The 21,630-nt window shown below is 31.5% G+C and overlaps 2 protein-coding genes and 1 non-coding gene across 3 annotated transcripts; 1 reads left to right on the top strand and 2 right to left on the bottom strand.

Moving 5' to 3' along the window:
- The first annotated feature begins 2,047 nt into the window (after nt 1-2,047).
- On the top strand, nt 2,048-6,259 carry LOC112796947 (transcription factor MYB113). The gene is made up of 3 exons (XM_025839637.3): nt 2,048-2,366; nt 4,156-4,285; nt 5,519-6,259. The coding sequence occupies exons 1-3, from the start codon at nt 2,267-2,269 to the stop codon at nt 6,018-6,020; spliced, it is 732 nt and encodes a 243-aa protein (XP_025695422.1). The 5' UTR covers nt 2,048-2,266; the 3' UTR covers nt 6,021-6,259.
- Nucleotides 6,260-6,303: 44 nt separating this feature from the next.
- Nucleotides 6,304-6,386, bottom strand: TRNAL-UAA (transfer RNA leucine (anticodon UAA)). Its single transcript has one exon. It is a non-coding gene; the product is annotated as a tRNA-Leu (tRNA).
- Nucleotides 6,387-20,205: 13,819 nt separating this feature from the next.
- LOC112796946 (copper transporter 6) lies at nt 20,206-20,625 on the bottom strand. Its single transcript, XM_025839636.3, has one exon. It carries the CDS (start codon nt 20,623-20,625, stop codon nt 20,206-20,208), a length of 420 nt encoding a protein of 139 aa, XP_025695421.2.
- Nucleotides 20,626-21,630: the final 1,005 nt, after the last annotated feature.

Genomic DNA, 21,630 nt, shown 5'->3' with positions numbered 1-21,630 from the left:
ACAAAAAGACACGGCTCAAGGACCAGTAAGCCTTGGTTGATATATACTGGTCCTCATTCCCTCTCTAATAAGCTTTTGTCTTCGTCTTTGGAATCTATGCATCCATGGACCGCAATGCATAGATCTAACCAAGCAACCTACTTAAGGTTGCCTTGCCTTCAATAAAGCCTATCCAAAAACTCCATTTCTCTTGTTTTTGTCATCACCCAACTATACTATACTTTACCCACCCCTTTGTTTTTATGTACATTTCTTCATATCTCTTGATGTTAATGTTATTGTGATTCTATATCATAAAGTTCAATTTTAGTCCTTTTGACAAAATTATTATTCAAAACCTTGGGATAAAGGTGAGGACCGAAATTCACATTGAAGAAAAAAGGTAACTTTTTCAGCAACAGTGTTATTTGCATACCAAGAAAATTGAAATTAAAGACTATTTTTCAAACATGTGCAAGTGTCTAAAGAATTAATTTTTTTTTGAGTGGAAATTCGGTGAAAGAGACCTTATAATTAAAGAGTTAATTCAATGTATGGTAAATTCTTATTTTACGGTATTGAAAATGATAGATGTATCATGTATGGAATTTTGTGAAATATTAAGTGTAGGATTTCAGTTCATAAATGAACTATTAATTAAAGTATTAAACACTAAAAAGATTGAAATTTTACAATTCAATTCTCAAAAAAATATAAAATCTTATGGAATCTATTAAAAAAAGAGTTTATCTATCATGTGTCTTAAGTTATGAAGTACAGATACTTTTTTTATTTGTCGTGCTTTCATGTCGGATACATTTAGACATAACGCACATTGACACTCGTCTAACACGCGTGTCTTCCGTGTCAAACTGTATCTTTATAAAAATAAAAAATTCTTCTTCGGACACGTTTGAACATACTTAAATACCATCATATGTCACCGTTTCTAGTCTTATTCTTAATATATATTCTTGAAATGAATTTAGAAATAGTATATATTATTAATTATTAAAACAAAAAATATTTTAAATACTTTATATATAATTAAAAAAGATATCAAAAATAATAAAAAAATTAATTTATATTTTAATATCAATAAAATATTAAAATATTATTAAAATTTAAGTAAAAAATACTTTATATTTTATATATATACTGTGTCCTTGTGTCTTATAAGAATTTTAAATTTACGTGTCCGCGTGTTCTATATCGTATCGTATCTTGTATCTGTGTCTGTATCAGTACCCATGCATTATAGGTCCTAAGTTAACATTATAAATTGAAAAAATTTTATTGGAAATACAAAAAATTTAAATTTTTAATACATTTGTTTTGTATTTATTATATAAAAAATTTAAAACCTTTCACTAATGATAAATTTATCATCTGCTTTAGGACATGTGTTAGCTAAACCCATTAAAAAAATACTCTAGTTAAGAAAATTTAAATTATCACGTAAGAATCAAGTTTCTCTAAAACAAAAAAAGCTAGTAAAATATATTGTCTAATTACTTTATTTTAACTCAAAGTTGTGAGACTCATATGATAAAAAAAGATAAAATTAACATATTAATCTTTTATTTTATTATCTTACCTATTTTAAAAGATCTTTTTCACCATTTAAATATTGTTATAATGGATCTAGCAATATCAATTAATTAAATTTATAATTAACTCAAACTTAACCAAAAAATTAACCAACGCCCCCCCCCCCCCCCTCTTTTTTTTTCTTCCCTTAAAAGTTGAGCTTATATGACTATGCAAGGATGAATCTAAAATCGGATCTAGGCAGCTTAAAAGTATAGTTTGATTGACATAGGCAGATCATTTATTGCAAAGAGAAAGTTATTTATTTATTTATGGATTGTGATTTTAGGATTATCCTAATTTGAAATGAAATGACAAATGAGCAAAGCATACAGATGGGACGGGTTTGGGTTTGAAACAGGAATTAGATGGGGTTTTGATGTAAGTACACAGCCCCTTATGTTTATCCAATGATGAGGACCACCATTGCATACTTATGATGTCTATTTAAAAATATAGAGCTTTCCCTCAGAGTTCTAGAAAGACCACTGGACCATTTACTATCATTCTCCCTTCACAAATCTTCATATTGTTATTGCCTTGCTGGATTGCCTTGTTATTTTGGCGGGTAGCATTTCAACAAAACAACTATATATATATGAACCTCTAAGGGGGCCGAATACGAATACCGAATGAATGAATGAACGAATGAATGAGTCGTAGCATCATCAGAAGAGAGAGAATTTAATACAACAATATGGGTGGAGTTGCTTGGACTGAAGAAGAGGATCACTTGCTTAAGAAATGCATACAACAATATGGTGAAGGCAAATGGCATCGGGTTCCTCTATTGGCTGGTAAACTCAATTCAACTACCTTTCTTTTACTTATTTCTTCATATTATTTGTTAGTTTTCTTCCGTAAAATATGATTATATTTTTAATATGTCTTGTATACAAGAATTTTTTGAATTTTCGTAGAGTTTACATAAATTTTCTTTTTTTTTTGTCAATGGACTTTTCAATCATAAAAAATTCTAATATTATGTTACGAAATTATTTTCATAAAAATTCTGAACTAATAAAAAATATATAAATAATTATATTTCTAATCATTTTTTTTATTTCGTTTTGATCGAAAGAAAAGATCGAGGAAATCATGCTATATATAACGGTGTAGTGATGATTTGTTCAATATTGGAATTTGCTTATGTCTTATTCAAGAAAGTTCAACTCCCACTAGAAGAGTACTAATAGAATAGAGAATGATTATAGGCTATAGTTTTTTATTCCTTCACAAGATTATCAGAATTTCATTTCAATATTATGATTTAAGGAATCATGACACAATATTTTCTGTCTATTAAAAAATTGATGTTAAGTCAAAAGCTGGTCCAATAACATATATACATGAACTCTATGCATACAAACAAGACTGTTCAAATAATAGTAAAAGCATAGTACCATTTTAGGGAGAACTTGGGTTCTATTACTTTTGGAAATAAGATAAGAAGTTTTGGCATCCATGAAAAAATAGTTATTAAAATCATTCCAACATGTGGGTCAAGAATTAATTTTTAAATCTTTTAATCATATAAGTTGAGATATTATATCACAAAATCAATTATAAACATCAACTATATATATAAAAACAGCTTCATATATAGGTTGGTGGATGAGTGCTGGGCGTGCTCCCCCTCCCTATTCTAGAAGTCCCAAGATTGCATTAAGAATTTCATAATTTCATTCACGCCCCCTGCTCCTCTATGTGCACGTTTCAGTATTTCACCCCTCCGGTTCACGTTAATTTCTAAGGATTTGACCAGCTTTAATGCAACTCCAGTCTGATTAGGAATCCAATTTAATAGACCGACCCGATGGAATTGGGTTTAATAATTAAGCCCGAATGCTAGAGAAACTTCTAAAATTTATTGTTTTTATCCATCACGCTAGAGGAACTTTTAGAATTTATTGTTTTTATCCATGAGTAAGTCATCTGCGTCTAAAAATATGGGATAAATTATGTTGTAAATTATTAGATTAAAAGAATTGAATTAATAATTAAGTGATAATAAAAAAATAATAAATTCTAATAATTTTTTAATATTTTTATTTTATTTAATATTTATTAACTATTACTAGAATAATTATATAGTGTTGTACGTGATAAACGTATAATTGTAGATATTATATATCTGTATGATACAATAATATTATATGAGTAAATTATTTTGATAATCAAATTAAATTAAATTGGTCTGTTTATTAATATAATAAAAATCAGTTGAAGAAAAAAAGGACATAAAAAGAAAAATAATTTATTCACCCGTATTTTTCATATACAAAATAGTAGATATTAAATTAAATAAAGCAACCTGCAGGAATATAATCTCTCTTGCATTATTGTTAAATATTTACGCAGAAGATTCATACCGAGGAACTAAGTGGAGCCTAAACTAAAAAGAAATGCACGGTTATTAATATTTTCATCCGATAAGTGACTGATGATTAAATAGATCACCGTGTTTGAGAACTTTCAAAAATTTGATTAATTTTTACATTAAAAAGAAAATATTCAGTAAAATTTCAAGAGATATAATACTTTTTCCATTGATAAATTCTTGAATGCAAAATTTGTGAATTGAAGGTCTAAACAGGTGCCGAAAGAGCTGCAGACTAAGGTGGCTGAACTACCTTCGTCCTAACATAAAAAGAGGAAATTTTGCAGAGGAAGAAGTGGAGATGATTGTTAAACTCCACAAATTATTGGGAAATAGGTAACTCTTAATTAACACTCTAATCTTTTAATACCATGTTCATTGCAACAAGAAGGACATCAAACTATAGAAATAATTTTGAGTCCCTCACAACTGATTTTCTTTCTAAAATTAATTTCCTAAGAGGAAGTTTAATGAAAATCTCATTTGATCACTGATTGTGGCTCATCTATAAAAAAAAAGTAACTTTACATTACATCATTGTTTATCTGATAAATATATAGTGAATATAGACTATAGATATTTTTCTCTTTATATATTTGATTGATTCTACGACAGAATTTTCTAAACTTGAGTTTATTTTATTCAAAAACTATCTAACTGTTACTCCAAGATTCCCTTCTTTTTTTTTTTTTGACAAAAAAGACTAATTTTAATCTTAAATGTATTGTATTATTTGATTTAAAATTTCCATTAGATAAAAGAATTAAATTTTTTTTGCAATAATATTATTTAAAGAGTTAGAAATTATTAAATTAAAAATTATTTTACATCATTTTCTCAAAACTCTCCCTCCTTTATTTTATTTTTGTTAACTTAAAAAAATCAATCAACACCTCTTTTTCATTCTCTATTTCTTGGTCCCCCTAACCAGAGGCGGAACCAAAGGGGACCAGCAGGCTGCATGGTTCCCCACAAGGTAAATTACTAGTTTCATACACGTATGCAACTATGGTTCATAACAAAAGAATTCTTGCAGTTCAGTTAGTTCTGTATTCATTATTCATGCCAAGAAGGTCTTTGTTCCTCATTTTAACATTTGTTTATTTATAAATAATGATATATCACCAATAAAATTTATTAATTTGGCCAACTTTAAACATTATATAAAATTCTAAACTATAAATTCTAATAATATAAAAATAAGATATTGGTTCAAAAAAATGTTGACTCTTAATTTTTTTTTATTTATGAATAATTACTCAAATTAAATTTTGAAACTTTTAAAATTAAACACTTTAATTCTTTAGATTTTAAAATACAAAAAACAGTTTCTAATATTTATTTCTGTTAGACAATACAGTTTAGTTTCTCTCCAATTTACTTAAAACAGTTCGTAAAAAATTTTAAAAATTCCAAGAAAACGTTTCGAAAATAAACGTTAGAAGGCTAACACGCATTTTAAAAATTCTCCAATACCTTAAGTTCTAACTTTGATTTTGCAGCTTCTAGTTCTTATGTTGTAGTGCTTAATCTCTGGTGATTCAGCCTAACACGCATTTTCCTTTTAAGGTGGTCACTGATTGCAGGAAGGCTGCCGGGAAGGACTGCCAACGATGTGAAGAACTATTGGAATTGTCATCTGAGCAAGAAACTGAATGCAATGGAAGGCGAAGACAGATCACAAGCGACTAAAAATGTTGAAGTGATAAGGCCACAGGCTAGAAACATTGGCACTTCAAGCTCCATGAAGCGAAGAAGGGGAATTCAGGGCGAGTCATCATCGCCGATCGAGAGCGATTTACTTGCTCAACAAGAAATCAGTGGCATGTCGTCCACAATGTCGTTTGATGCCGACGGACAAAGCCATCATAACATGCTAGAATCGCAGCTAGAAAACAACATATACTCATGCTTGGAGCATCAGGACATTGTTGGTGAGTTGCCTATGGATTTCCGATTCGAAGGAGGAGTTGAAGAGATCATCAACGCCGGCGAAGGGAGCAGCGGCCAGTGGGATTGGGATGACTTGCTGTTAGACATGGATCTATATAAAGATTTTGCGACTAATTAGAGCACCACACCACTCTCTCTGTTGTTGTTCTTGTTATACGCAATTATTAGTTGCATATCAATATATCAAATTAAAGTTGAATGTGTTCAAGGAGAAATTGGTAGCCAACTAGGTGCACTTTCCAATTCTCTTGAACTTGCTATTATTTCGCCTTGGATGGAATATGAATATCATCATAACAAGTAACATAAGTGCAAAAGTTTTATAAAGGTAGAGCATAGGTTAGCATTAATTATTTCTCTCCCTCTCTCTATGAGTAACGAGATGCATAACAGATTAAAAGTGCTAGCTGTGGGGTTCGAACCCACGCGCACTTATGTGCAGAAGATCTTAAGTCTTCCCCCTTAACCTCTCGGGCAAACTAGCTTGACGATATATGTCTAATCTATTTTATATATAAAAACAATAAACATGATAAAATATGCAAAATTATAAGAAACAATTTACTTTTAGTGCTGCTTTTGGTTTAAGTTCCTGTTTTGGTGTATAGTATAATTTTAATGTAACTAAAAAAATTGGAAAAACCTTACATTAGTTTTAAGCTTAGGTATATGGTTTAGGGCACATCTCGTCACCTCAATATTATTTTAAGTTTAATTATTATATATTGATAGTAAAAAAATTACATTAGTTAATTAGATGTATATATTAAATTTTTAAAATAGTAGATACTATATGATTAGAGTATTGGCAATAATAATAATAATTTAAAAAATTAATAATGTGATTGAAAAAGTAATTATAATTAAGTTGATTTAATGAATGAAACAAAATAAATTAGAAAACACCCTAAAAAAAGCCATATCATTTTTATCCTTAAATGCAAAAATTTGATCTTAATTATATAGAATAAACTATTAAAATAATACTCAAAAGTTCACATCTCTAACAAAAATAACTTTAAAAAATACAAATGATAAATAAGTTTTTGAAAATTTTAAAACATTATAAAAATAACTACATATAAAATATATATTTTATTTCAAGTGAATTTTGTTTAAAAAATTTTTATTGTGAACGATCACATTTTTTGAAAAAAAAAATTAGAGATCAAATTTTGTTCCAAATATTTTTGTGTACTTTTTAAATTTTTTTTAAAAGTTTTGCCACAAAAATTTGGATCAAATGGATAATCTATTTGTTAAATATAAAACTTTTTGTCATTTATAAAAAATATAATATTTATTAGTTATTTTTATTACATTTTTAAATCATTTAAATTTTAAAAAATTTTTATCGTTTGCATCTTTAAGAATTATTTGTATTAGTAATATAAATTTTTAGGTACTATTTTAATCGTTTATTCTAATTATATATAATAGGTAAATATAATAGGTAACATATAGATAAATAATAAATATATATGTGTTTTTTAAAAAATAAGAAAAGAAAGAAAGAAAGAAAGAAAGAAAGAAAGAAAGAAAGAAAGAAAGAAAGAAAGAAATCAACATATGAAGGATAAACTAAAAGCAAAATTAAGGAAAAAGGAGGTGCATTAATAGTAGTTATCTTATGGGTGTACAAATATATGAAAGTGGAGTGGAGTATTTTTACTATTTTAACCATATTTAATTTAACAACAAAATTCTAAATTTGACATAACACAAAAAAATAGTTAATTGAAAGAAAAAAAATTAAAATGTCAAAAGAAAATACTTATAAAAGCGTATTTGTAGTATGAAATAATACAGATATAGATATAGATATAGATAAAAACAAACAAATATGTGTGTAAATGTATGGGTGTGGGAGTTAGTATGTGCATATACATGGACATGTGTGTGTGGGTGGGTGTGTGCGTGTGTACGTGAACATTGACGTGTGTATGCGTGAGATTTTGCGTGTTTTTAAAGTATTTGTGAGTTTTGGAGAGATTTTTAGATTCTCAGAAAATTCTAATGACACAAGTATGTTTTTCGGATATCAACAAATCGAATGCGACCTGACATATTATAGGAGCACTCGACCTTGAGGTTGATACTCACGTTAGTTAAATTTTTTAATTTTAGTTTCTCAAGAGAATTGAAGCATGTAATTTTCCAGAAGAAAGATGAATAGAAAACAGGGACATGATGATGATGTATACAAGCTAGATAGTGAAAATCAAGAAAGAACTTAGGGCAACTTAGTAAAGAAGAAAATACAGTAAAGTAAAACGGAATTATGAGAAATATGTATTACACATTTTTTCATTTTGAAAGCAAGGACTTCCTATTTATACTATGACTCATATTAACAGAGTCTTGTTTTTCTTGACCTGCACTAGCACTATTATTCAAATTTATCTTAGTGTCCACTACATTTTTTACACTCCTCTCAAACTTATGATTGGTCTTGAGACCACTCTAAGTTTGTACTTGTCTTTTTGAGCTTATCAAAGGTTGCTGCTGACAAGGGTTTAGTCAATATATCAGCAATCCGCTCTTGACCTAGGATATGGACCATATGTAGTTCATTGCTTTTGATCTTGTCTCGAACAAACTTTATATCAAGTTGAAAGTGCTTAGTTTTGTCATGTAACACTGGATTGGAAGCAAGCATTACAGTGCTTAAATTGTCATAGAAAATTATTGGAGATGTTTGAAGTTGAACTTTCAATTCGAGCAACAAGTTCATGATCCAAATTGTCTCTACTACACACGCTGCAAGACTTCAAAATTTAGCCTCTGGCGAGCTCCTACTGATAGTGATTTGCTTCCTACAATACCAAGACACAAGATTAGATCCTAAAAAAATGCAAAACTCAGTGACTGACTTGCGGTCTTCAAAGTCTGATGCCCAATCAGCATCAGCGAATCCATATAATCTGAAGTCTGTATTCTTATGAAAGAGTAATCCTTGTTGCTTAATGCCTTGAAGATATCGAAGAACTCTCTTTAGAGCCTTCCAATGTGCAAGCAAGGGTTCATGCATAAACTAGCTAAGCTTGCTCACAACGAAGGAAACGTCCGGTCTAGTTATTGTGAGATAATGAAGACTTCCAACAACAGATCTATATAGTCTTGGATCCTCAAATTCTTCTGAACCTGTAGTCAACAGTTAAAGAGATGATATCATGGGAGTTGGCATTGCACTTGCCTCTCCCAAGTTTAATTTTGAGAGTAAATCCTTCACATATTTTGTTTGAGATAAATGAATATGTCCTACAGTAGTTCTTTTAACTTCAACATCTAGAAAATAGCTCAGTTCACCTAGATGCTTTCTGTATTTAAAGTTTTAATCATCAAGTCAATTTGAGTTGAATCACTCCCTGTAATAATCATGTCATCTACATATCATAGAAGATATATGACATGATTAGAAGTGTATTTCAAAAATAAAGAGGCATCTTATTTTGCAGTGGTAAAGCTAAATGTTTCTAGAGTTTTGTTCAAATTTAGGAACCATTCTCGTGGTGCTTGCTTCAGACCATATAAGGATCAGTTTAGTTTACACACTAAGGTTTCAGAATTGACTTCAAAACCCCTGGGCTACTGCATATAAATAATTTGAGATAAATCTCCATTCAAGAATGGGTTATTAAATCAAATTGTTGAATAATCCAACCTTTGGATAAGGCTAAGCTTAGCACAATTATCACAGTAATAGGCCTAATCACTGGACTAAAAACTTGGTCAAAATTAAAATCTTCACTTTGTCCAAAGTCTTGTGCAACTAATTGTGCTTTGTATTTTTGACAGATCCATCAGGATTCTTTTTAGTAGTGAAAATTCATTTAGAGCCTATTATTTCAGGTATTAGTTCTTATAAGGGTATTATATTCTTTTTTCATAGCCTCACACCAGTGTGGTATAGTGAGAGCAGTAGCTACAATTTTTGGTGGTCTTTTCTTCAGATTTTTCATCACTATGTTTAGTTAGAAAAATATTGGATTTAGACTTGCCTGTCTTAGATTTGGTGTTCATAGGGTGGACATTAATGTATGGTAGAATGGAATAATTTTGTAGTACACTATGACTGTATTGTGAGCTATCACAGGATAACTGACTCTCTATAGTAGAACCAGGAATATGGGTTTCATAATGCAGAATTGAAGGAGAAACTTAATCAGAGAAAATTCTATATTAGAGCTAGTGTTAGTACTATTACTCGACTTATGAATAGTTGAATTATGGGAGGGCTGATCATGAGAGAGTGTTTGTGTAAGTAAGCATATGTTGGTATAGTAGGAATAGTCTGAAAAGAACTCTAATTAACGAAATTATTATTAGTACTAGTCTTCGTATACCATAAGTTGTCATTAGATGAATTTACAAATAATTCTTTATATGAAAATATAGATTCATCAAAGACAATATGTCTACTAATAAATACCTTACCAGTGGGTGACAAGCACCTATAACCTTTGTGATTGGCTGCATATCCCAGAAAAAAGACATTTGTGAGATCTATAATCAAACTTATGTCTGTTATAAGGTCTCAGCAGTGGATAACATGTGCTGCCAAAAATTCTGAAATGTTGATAATTAGGAATTTGATTAAATAACAATTCATATGGTGTCTTAACTTGGAGAACAGGAGTAGGTAATCTATTAATTAAGTATGTAACAGTAATTACTGCTTCATACCAAAAGGTAAGGGGAAAGAAAGCTGTGGAAAGCATTGCCAAAGCTATTTCTATAACATGGCGATGCTTTCTCTCAACCCTACCATTTTGTTCATGTGTATGAGGACATGAATATCTATGATGCATGCCATGTTTAAGTATAAATTCTTTAAAACTATTGGAGCTATACTCTCCTCCATGAACAGTTTGTAACTCCTTCCATTTAAGTCCTGTTAAGTTTTCAATAAAAGTCTTATATTGTAAAAATGCAATATATACCTGAGATTTAGATTGTAATAGATATAGACAAGTGTACCTATTATATGCATCAACAAATACAATATAGTACCTAAAACCAATATAAGATATAATATGGGTTGGACCCTAAACATCAGAATATATTAATTGAAGGGGTACAATGTAAGTAGTAGTATAACAGAAAAAAAGCATCTTGTGTAATTTTGCATAAACACAGTTTTCACACAACGAATTATCAGAAGTTGAATTAAAGGAGTCAATTGTATTTGGAGTAATAATATTGCATTTTTTAAGACTGTGTGTACAGTTTGTTTGGCAGCATGTCCCAGCCCTTGTGCCACAATTCAAAAGAAGAACATGTAATAGCTAGAACTCTAGGTACAAAATTTAAAGAAGAAAAATGAGGAATAACAACATTAACAATTTTGTAGATTCATCCTCTACGAAATCCTTGCATAAGAACCTTCTTGGAGAACTGATATTTAACAAAGCAAATAAAGGCATGAAATTCAAAGAAAACATTGTTATCTTGAGCAAATTTAAAATCACTGATTAAATTCTTTGTGATATGTGGTGTGTGAATTAGCTTTTGTAACTGAAACTATCTATTTGAGTCTTGTGCATAAAGAATTAAATTTTCATAATAGACAAACTTGATCCATCACCTATAAGAACTTGATCTAGGCCAGAATATTCTGTGTTGGTAAGTAAGTTGGAATGATTTGGGGTGACATGGTGAGATGCATTATTATCAAACACTCGAGTTTACGAGTTTAGATATGGAATCGAGTTGACTCGGGCTTAGACTCTATCCTAAATAAACTCGGCTAGACTCGGTCAAACTCGGACAAACTCGTGAGTCTAGGACCGAGTTAACTAGTTTGTATTTTTCTTCATTTTTGCTAAAAAAAGCGTCATTTTGAAACCAAAAAAATACTTCTTTTTATTAGGGTTACGATAGCACTCCGAAAGAATGAAAGAAAACTCACTCAAAACTCAATCATCCACGTCGTTTCTCTCAATTCTCACTATCTCCATATTCTGCCGCAGTCGCCATTTCCTGTTGAGCTGCTGCTGTTTGCCTGCGTCTACTACCTCTGCTCTGATTTGCGCCATTGTCCATGAATTTTACCTATATTGCCCTCTGCTTGGTATTTCTTCATATCTCTACTATCCGCAACTCCATCATGCTATCACCGTTCACGAGTTTGACTACTTCTCCTACAGTCCTATCTCTGCTCTGGTTTGCATCGTCGTGAAATCCATGACTCTTTGTCGCTGTCATTTCATGCTGCTGCTGCACCCTCACCACCGTTGCTTGTTGCACCCTTGTCTTCGATGTGCTGTTGCTGGGACTTTGCCCCTTTTTTTCTTCTGTATCCTCCATTTTTTGTATGTCTTTTGCCCTTTCTTTGAGCCTTTGCTTCTTGATTTACTTTTTTTTTTCTTTTTAAATTTTATTACTTCTAATTTAAGCCTATTGCTTATCGTTTATGTTAGATGGCAAGATGATTCATCCATTCATGGCTGATTAGTAATTAATTATTTTGACTAGAGTTAATTTAATTATTTGATATTGTTCAATGTTCAATTAAAGATTTAGTATTACAGATTTAGAATTTTTAATTTTGTATGTTCTATGTTGTATTTGTATAAGAATAATTATAGAGGATTTGAATGTGTATTTTAAAGTATTTGTTATAATGTATGTTACTATTTTAATTTATTATGTGCTTTAAGATTGATATTATTAATTTTGAAGGGTTAGAATTGAGTAAATATACGTTATGTATGATTATATATATATAAACTTCATAACAGGTGAACTCGTACGAGTCTATAAGTTAACTCGCGAGTCGAGTCTAGGTTAGCTCCACGAGTTTACTTAGACTCGTGAGTTTGACAACCTTGGTGAGATGCACTTGTGTCTGAGTACCAAGAAGTGTCTGTTACTAATGAGAGAACAACCATGTATACCTCAGGATGTTGTAGGTGGTGGTGGCGTGGTGGATAGCACTGGTGGTTGTGATGATGGTGCAAAAGATGAAGAAAAATGGGTTTGAGGTCTGTAAAGGGGTGCAGTGGGATTCGAGGGAGGAAGAATTTGTTGATCAAATATATGATAGCAATGCCAAGCAATATGACTCGTACGACCACAAACTTGGCATTGTGGTTTAGAATTTGAATTAAAGAACCTGCCTTCTCGAGAGAACCTACCTCATCTGTCTTGTCGTCTTCCAAAACCGCTTCCTTGATTGATGGAAGGTAAAATGCCTTGTGTCAAATGAGCCTGTGCCATTAAACTATCTGAATTTCGAAACTTATTTACCATGTCATCATGAGTCATAATGAGAGTTTCAACTTCACTTAATGAGTACATTTTCGATTTTGCATTGACAGTAAAGATTAGCATTTGATAATCAAAATTCAGACCATCAAAAAGTGCTTCAATATGCTCTGCTGATGTAAGAGGGCTTCCTAAAGCCGCAAGAGAGTCAGTAACATGTTTGATTTTAAACACATAATTAGAGGCAGATAATCCATGTTTCTTGACGAGTTTCAATTGTGCCTTGAATTTTTTTGATTTTGTACAGGGTTGACTTAGTAAAGTAATCTTCACTCTTTTTCCAGATTTGAAAACTAAAAGCATTGCCTACCATTTTGTTTTTGAAATTCGGATCAATTGATGCAAGCATCCATGACATGAGGTTTCATCTTGCCTTCACTGCTTTTAGTGAGCAGATTTTTTGCAGCAATTCAATCTTCTTTAAAAAGGTATTAAGGGAGAATTTTCTCTGATAGAAGATGATCTTGTAAATCTTGCCCATAAATGGTAGCCACAGCTTGTTGTAACCAAGTCTTATGATTATTTTTGCCAAGTTTATCTCCAATCGGGGTGAGTAGTCGTTGATTCAAGAAGGATGTAGTGGTAGGAATAGATGTGACGGCATTTTGGGGGGTTGTTGTTACTGTTGACAGAGTTGAAATTGGAAGGTGATTCAACCATTGAAGAGTAAAAACCTAGGCTCTAGATACCATCTCAAGAGAATTGAAGCATGTAATTTTCAGAAGAAAGATGAATAGAAAACAGGGACATGATGATGAGGTATACAAGTTAGATAGAGAAAACTAAGAAAGAACTTAGGACACCTTAGTAAAGAAGAAAATACAGTAAAGCGAAATTGGGATTATGAAAAATATGTATTACACCTTCTTTCATTTTGAAAGCAAGGACTTCCTATTTATACTATGACTCCTACTAATAAAGTTTTGCTTTTCTTGACCTGTACTAGCACTATTACTCAAATTTTCCTTAGTGTCCACTACATCTTTTACATAGTTTAGTTCATTTTTTGTTAGCTTTGCTTAGATAATAATTTTTTATCGTATCAAATTTGTTATAGAAATAGTTTGTTAAGTAGTTAATTTTTAGGTTAAGTATAATTTTGGTCTCTAAGGTATATGCTAAAAATTATTTTCGTCTCCAACCTTTTTTTGCATACAAAATCATCCTAAGGTTCAGCTAAATTTTAAAACCATCGTTTGGACTAAAATACCGTTCTCCTTCTTTACCAACATACTCAGTTTTTATTATTCTTTCTCTTTTCCGCCACAACAAATCTTTTCTTCTTTTTCTTCTTCGTCTTCATAGAATCAGGAACAAAAATAATAAAGCAGAAACAAAGAAAGAAAAGAACAACAACAATTCATTTCAACTAGCAGCAACAGCAGAAGAGAAGAAAAAAAGAGAAACCATCACCATCTCTCTCAACTCCGAAGAGCAACAACAAAGAAGCAGAACAAACAGAAGAAACAAAATCAGAAGAAACATAAAATTAATCATTTTCCTTTTTCCATTTTCTTTCTTTATTCAGAATCAAAAGAAACAAAAGCAAAACAATAATGAAATCAAATAAAATCAGAATCAACAACAATAGAATTAGAATCAGAATCAATGTAATTAATAAAATTAACAAATCAACAATGTAATTAACCAAAGAAATAGAAGTAGAATCAACAATGTAATTAAGAAAATCAACAAATTAGAAGAAAAATTGGAACCCAAGGGAGGAGCAGCAATGACTGACGAGGAACAGTGGCGAGAAGCAGAGCAGTGGCGACAAGCGAGGAGGAGGAGAAGCACGGCGACACGGCGAACTAGCGAGGAGGAGCAGCGGTGGCAGCTGGCACAATGGCAGCGACACTCCTCCTCTACCTTCAGCTCGTGCATCTCTCTCTCTCTCTCTCTCTCTCTCTCTCTCTCTCTCTCTTCGTGGTCAACGGCGGTGGCGGATCTAGTGATGGCGGAGCAACGGAGAATGGCGACGATAATGGACACAACAAGGGCGACGAGCCCAGTACGACGACAGTGGCCTCCCTTCCCCATCTTCCTTTCCCCTTTCTTCTTCCCTCCCCCCTGCATGATTCCCTTGCCCCTTTAACTCGTTTTTTTCTTTTTTTTTCTCTTTTTTTTTTATTTTATAATTTTTTTATTTATGGATAATTTAGTAATAAAATTTAAAATTTTGATAAAAAGGACAATTTTAAAACTAAGTCAAACTTTAGGGACGATTTTGTATGTAAAAAAAGGTTGGAGGCAAAAAATTTTTTAACCTATATCTTAGGGACCAAAATCGTACTTAACCCTTAATTTTTTATAGTTAAAAGTTTATATAAAGTTAAGTTTTGATTTTCATTTAGTTTAACTAAATTTGTTTCTCTTATTCTACAAAGTTTTTGTGTTAGGAGTAGTTAGTTAAGTAGTGACATTATTGTTAAGTTTTGAATATATTGTTTGGCATAAACTTTAGGGGTTTTTTTCATATGATTTCTAAGTAATAACATTAACATTGAGCCTGTTTAAGGGAGCTAGTTTTTATTATGCTTGTATGTGCAATTGGGTTTTGTTAAAATAAAAAAACTTACATCATATATTTTTATATACACCTAAGGTGCTTCAACTTATGCGGATTAGCCACACCATAGCACCCCCTGATATTATCTTAGGGAGGCTGGTTTCAAACATACAACATAACTTAGGGGCTTTTTTTTACAACACCCACATCTTTGCCTTTGTCGAGAGATAACAACACCCTGAGACACACACATTCCACCACCCTCGGGGGAATGTACGATCACACACCAGGATATGATGTTGCTTATCATTTAGGGTTATGTGCAGACAGAGATTCAATTGGTGGATGCTTAAAGGATTTCTAAACCTACCATCAGTATTTGACATGGGATTGGGTGGAGGAGCTATTGAGAACCATGCCACCACTGCAGTAGCCCAAGGCCAGGAAGAAGGTCTTTTCTATCAAGATGACATAGCTTAAATAGAAGATGCAACATATTTTTATCGATGCTGACACTGTGGCAATTTACCTGTTACTACATCATGATGTTGATCGAAGGGTATTTGATGACAAATAAATCCAACAACTTTGTCCATATTTAGTGTCTTCCCCTGCTAGCAGAGTTTGATAATTGTAGGAGGTTGTCTTGGGTGTCGGTTGTGTTAGATTAGATGTTTAGATCCCTCAAGTCTGGCTGATTAGGATACTACAAATATAGTTGGATGTCTCCCTTTAATTATGAGCTAGATATACCGTAAGTTTCCTGCTTGGGACCTAAAGACAAAGACATCCTAGCATCTTCCTTGGCTGTTAGGAATAAAATTAATTACTAGTTCATTTTGAATTGAAATTTATGTAATAAATGATTATTCGAAGTTACATTATATATAAATTATTACAAAATGGTGGGATATCCATAGCTAAGTTAGGACCACATGGAAGGAAGTCTACTTCAGTGATGCCACAGGCTAGACACGATCACGCTTCATGAAGTACAAAGTTTACTTTGTTGTACTTGTTCATTTTTGTTATTCATTTTTATGCTATATTCGTCAATAATTTAAATTCGATTACTTATATGAGTGACTAAATACAGTTCTGGTGGATACCATTTTATGTACCAAAGATACAGGCATTATGCCTCGATTGGATGCACAACCAATATGAGGTTTACAGGTGGAGGTTGGTGGTTCTGATTGTTTGCTTTATTTTTGTGCACATACACTACATAGATAGTGGGGTTAAATCAGCCAATTCTTGCTTCTCTTGTTAATGTGGATAAGTTCTTGAAGAACACTTGAAGGGGCGACGATCTGTGGTAGCTGGATCGGCATAAGATTTGGTATGACTGGTGGAGAGCTCGTGGTAGAAACGAGTGCTTGGTCAGGGCACAGCCTGAGCCGAATTCAAGGCCCACTGGTGGATACTTGGATTGGTGGCTATTGCATGTAGGGTTTGGCGCCTTTCAAGGGATGATGTTCTTGATGACCCAAGACTTGTTCTATTTCCAAAAGATTTTCGAGAGACTACTACGTACCCTCGGGATAAGATACAACTTCCACTAGACGCATCTACTCTGAGATGCTAAGGTCATGGTAGACAGAGAGATACAAGGCGGAGAGCAGGTGATCGAGAGCATAGGGGTGCGAGACCAGATCGAGAAGGAAGCAAAGTTAATCCGTTACAAGGACTTTAGGGATGATTTATTTGAGGATTTGTTTCACACTTCATCACCACTGCCACTTCAGACAGGCTAGACAGTGGCAGCACTCCACACACTGACTAAGACAAAAACGGTAAGGTTTGGCGAGCCATATGTCATCGATGAGTGGAGAGAGGTGGACCTCGATGGCATATGGGATGTGTGTCGAGTAGATCTTAAGGTGCTCTAGGGCTTGGCGGACCAATATCAATACAGTTGGGATATGCGAGTTGGCACCTCATATCATGTTCCGTCTTTGCCACAACCACCATCTGTGATCTCATCCTAGTGGGTTCTTACTTATGTATCTCTGCCACAGGTGGGACCCAGCTATTGAGCCATGTCATAGCCTGATGCACAATATGCTACACCTCCTTTAATTGACTATGGTCAGATCTTGGATCTATAGTAGTTTCAGTACCCTCTACAATATTCATAGTTGCTTCCTTATCCACTGCATTATTAGTATCTGTTACAGTAGCAGATGTACAACCAGCCTCCGGCATATATTCTTATATAGCTAAAATTTCTTATCGCATTTCTACAGGGATGGATCCAGAAATATTATTATGGGAGGGCCAATGATGTATATAATATTAAAAAATTATGTAAAAAATTATATAATGTAAGATGTATTACAAAAATATACTGATAGAGAATATATTTTAAATTGCAAAAAATATGTGTGTACCTTTTACTAACGAAGTGGTCAATTCTTCGTATCATAAAATTTGTCGATAATAGAATTTGTGTCAAATTTTTTAGAAAATTTCTTTTCAATATAATTAAAGATAATTAGCAAGAAATTCATCTTTCATTTTGTTTTTGAGTCATTCTTCACAATATTCATTGCTAAAAAAGATCTTTCAGTTGTAGCAGTTGAAACATAGAGAATTAATACTAAATGAATAAAAAAAGATAATCACAAAAAGAAATCTACTTTATGAAATTTAAAAAATTTATTTAATTAAAAAATATTAATAATAATATATTTTTTAAAATTTTTTTAATATAGTTACTTATTTTTTAGATATTATAAATTATTAATATTTAAATTAAACTAAATTTTTATTTATATTAAATTAAATATTAAATAAAATTTTTAAAAAATTAAATCATACTTAATAATTTGTTATTATTAATTAAAAAAAGAAAAGTTGAGGCAGCTCGCCCCCATATGTCCGTCTCTATGTATCCGTCTCTATGTATCTATCACATATGCACAGCTAATGAAATGATTAAATACGTATCTCGTCTTTAGTAAATACGGGATTATAAAATATGTATTTCATTCGCAGTGAACATGTGATAAATGCAAAAGCAGTTGATATTTATAAACGTATCTCAGTTGATAATTTTTTCGATGTATTTCGTTGGATAAAGATATATAAAATCTCTATGATTGCTTGTAACGATTATTAATTAAAATATGCACAAGGGGATAGCGATGCAGGCATTATGCTAATAACCATGAAATGAGCACCACAAAATTGGAAGAAAAGTTAGTTACGAATGAGGGATAGCTAGCAATTGATCCGAGAAATCTGGGGTCAGGCGTAATGCTACTGTGCTAGGGAGAGGGTTATTAGCAAGAGATTGGAAGGCTATGTTCACTAGAGAATTATGGTATATTCTTTCTTCAGTCTAGAGGTGATAAATTGGTTAGTCTATTTTATTTCACTCCATCCCATTCAGTCAAAAATTTGTTCTATCTTCGTTAGTAAGGTAGTTCTAAATTTTTATCTCGTCCTAGTTAGTTAATGGCGAATTAGTGGGTTAAATTCGTTAATTTTTGTTTTTTTAATTATTAAATATTAAAAAATATATAATTTTACAAATATTTTAATAAATTTATAATTTCTAAAAACAAAAAAATTATAATTTCTAAATTTATAAACATTAAAGTCTTTCTAATTATAAGTATTTAATAAACATAATCATTAACCAAATTTTTTAAAGCAAGCCAGACCCATCCTGCCAAAATCCGTGAGTTAGGCAGTGCGAACTAAGCAGACTTTTTTTCAGCCTTTTTTAACGAGTTACGCGGATCGATCTGGCGGATTTCGGCCGTTTACCGCCCCTAGTTCTGTCATTCCGCTGTTCTCTATCCTTTCTCTGGATTTCCTCTCTTCTGTGTATTCTTCTCATATGAACCTTCTCTTATTATCCCGATACTCATGCTTGATGCGGATGACCTGAATATTCAACCTCTCCACTCCACTATCAGACTTAATTAGTGCTTTACTCATACTCTTCTTTTACTTGTTTAATTTCATCACTGTTACATTGAGTTTTCTTTGCTTTTTTATTCTGTACTTGGTACCAGATTTTATAGTTAATACATACCTGAGTTTATCACCCTTTCATTGCTCATATGAGATAATGGCATTAGGCTTCATATCTGTTAACATTTTTCATTTAAATAAATTTGTTAGTTGATTTGATAGCATGAATTGAAATCAATCGACACTCATATGTCATATCTATACTGTTAGACTTTTTTACCCCTCTGTTTCTTTTTACTTGTTTCTAAATCCTATATAAGGAATAAAAAGAGATGAGTCAAAGAAACAGAGAAGTGTTGAGAGATTTATTTTTTTAGATGTACAAATATATTATTGCAGCTCCTTAATCCAAAGAGTTGGAGCGCCTTATCCTCAAGCTGAAAATTTAGATAAAAAAAAGAGGTAGATTCAAAATTTATTTAACAATAACACGAGTAATTATTACCACTGAAGTTTTCTAGTATATAACAACTGAAAATTAAAAATCCTTCCAGAAAAATATGAGCACACAATCCAATCAAGCATACAAACTTTCTTTTCAAACTTTCTGTTCAAGATCAGAGGGTTCCCTGTTGGCCATGGCAACAGCTCGAAACTTGGCCAAGAAGAATCCCAAGGAGTGACCAAGAATAGCAGCTATGAAGATTCCTCCATTGAAGGACATGACAGCAAGCATGACCAAGTAGACGAAGCTGATTCGGAAGAAGTACACAACGGCCTGAGCCGTTACCCCAGAAGCCGGTCTAGCCCCGCGCCGTATTGGCGGCTGGTTGGAGAGAATCTCAATTGCCATTGATAAGAAGAACACAAAGAAGAGTGCCAATGTGTACATGCCACCACTTTTTGGCCAGCCAGAGAAAAGTACAGTACCATGTTTCCCCCAATAGAAGCTCATCTGCATATTCATCTCCATGTTGCTGCTGCTATTATTATCAGTCATATTTGGCATATCTTGCATCGTTTCTTGGTTTGGTAGTGACATATTCAGAATTCACACTCACGTTGACTGAGACAAAGGGAGAGAGATGTTGAGATTGCAAGATTGGTTTGCAGGGTTTACCTTCTATTAATAAAAAGAGTAAGGAAATGTCCAAGGAGCAAGAAATATTTTATGGTAAAATATGGACAATTTACATAAATAAAATATTTAGAGATTAAATTTATATATATACAACTTTTTAATCCTATTGTATTTAAAAAGGCCCCACCAATAATATTTTAGTTGTAAGTTTTTTATCTATTTTTTTTATAAATTTTTGTTTTTTTAATTATTTTATTTTATTTGTTCATAAACTGCTATATCCTGTAGTAATTTATGTTTTGTGTGAGTTTGGACGTAAACCACAATTATATGAGAATTATAAACCGTGTAGATTGTTGCGGTTTATATATATAGAGTTGAATAAAAAAATTGTGTTCGTATAAATTTAATCTCCAAATTTTTATTTATAAAAATTACTCGTATAATATTGTAAGTATATGATTATAAATATTTAATTTTTTTTACAATAATATTTGACACAAAAAAAAATACTAAATCAATCATTTATATAGAATATATATTAAAATATAAAATACATATTAAAAATAAATTAAACATTAAAAACAATACGTATATTTATATATAAATATATAGTAATTAATTTAATAGTTAATTGTTTGTGCATAATATTTTAAAATTTTTCAACATGTTTAATTTTAGTTGAATAACTTTGCATATAATTATTTTATGTGCCAAAAATAAGGAATGTTATTTGTACTATTAAAATTATATTTCAAGTTTAGGTACCTAATTTATAATTTTACTGATTAAATTATAATTTCCAGTAATATTTTTTTATACATAAGTTTTAGATGGATCTTGTATGAGTCAATTTACTAGGATTAAAATATGTGACGAGAAAAGTTTCATAACAATAAAAAAATTCAAATAAATATTAATTTAAAAGTGTAAATAGTATAT

This window comes from Arachis hypogaea, chromosome 4, assembly GCF_003086295.3.
Source record: "Arachis hypogaea cultivar Tifrunner chromosome 4, arahy.Tifrunner.gnm2.J5K5, whole genome shotgun sequence".
Lineage (NCBI taxonomy): Eukaryota > Viridiplantae > Streptophyta > Magnoliopsida > Fabales > Fabaceae > Arachis > Arachis hypogaea.
Note: the sequence above shows the minus strand (reverse complement) of the source record. Positions and strands in the feature narration are given on the sequence as shown.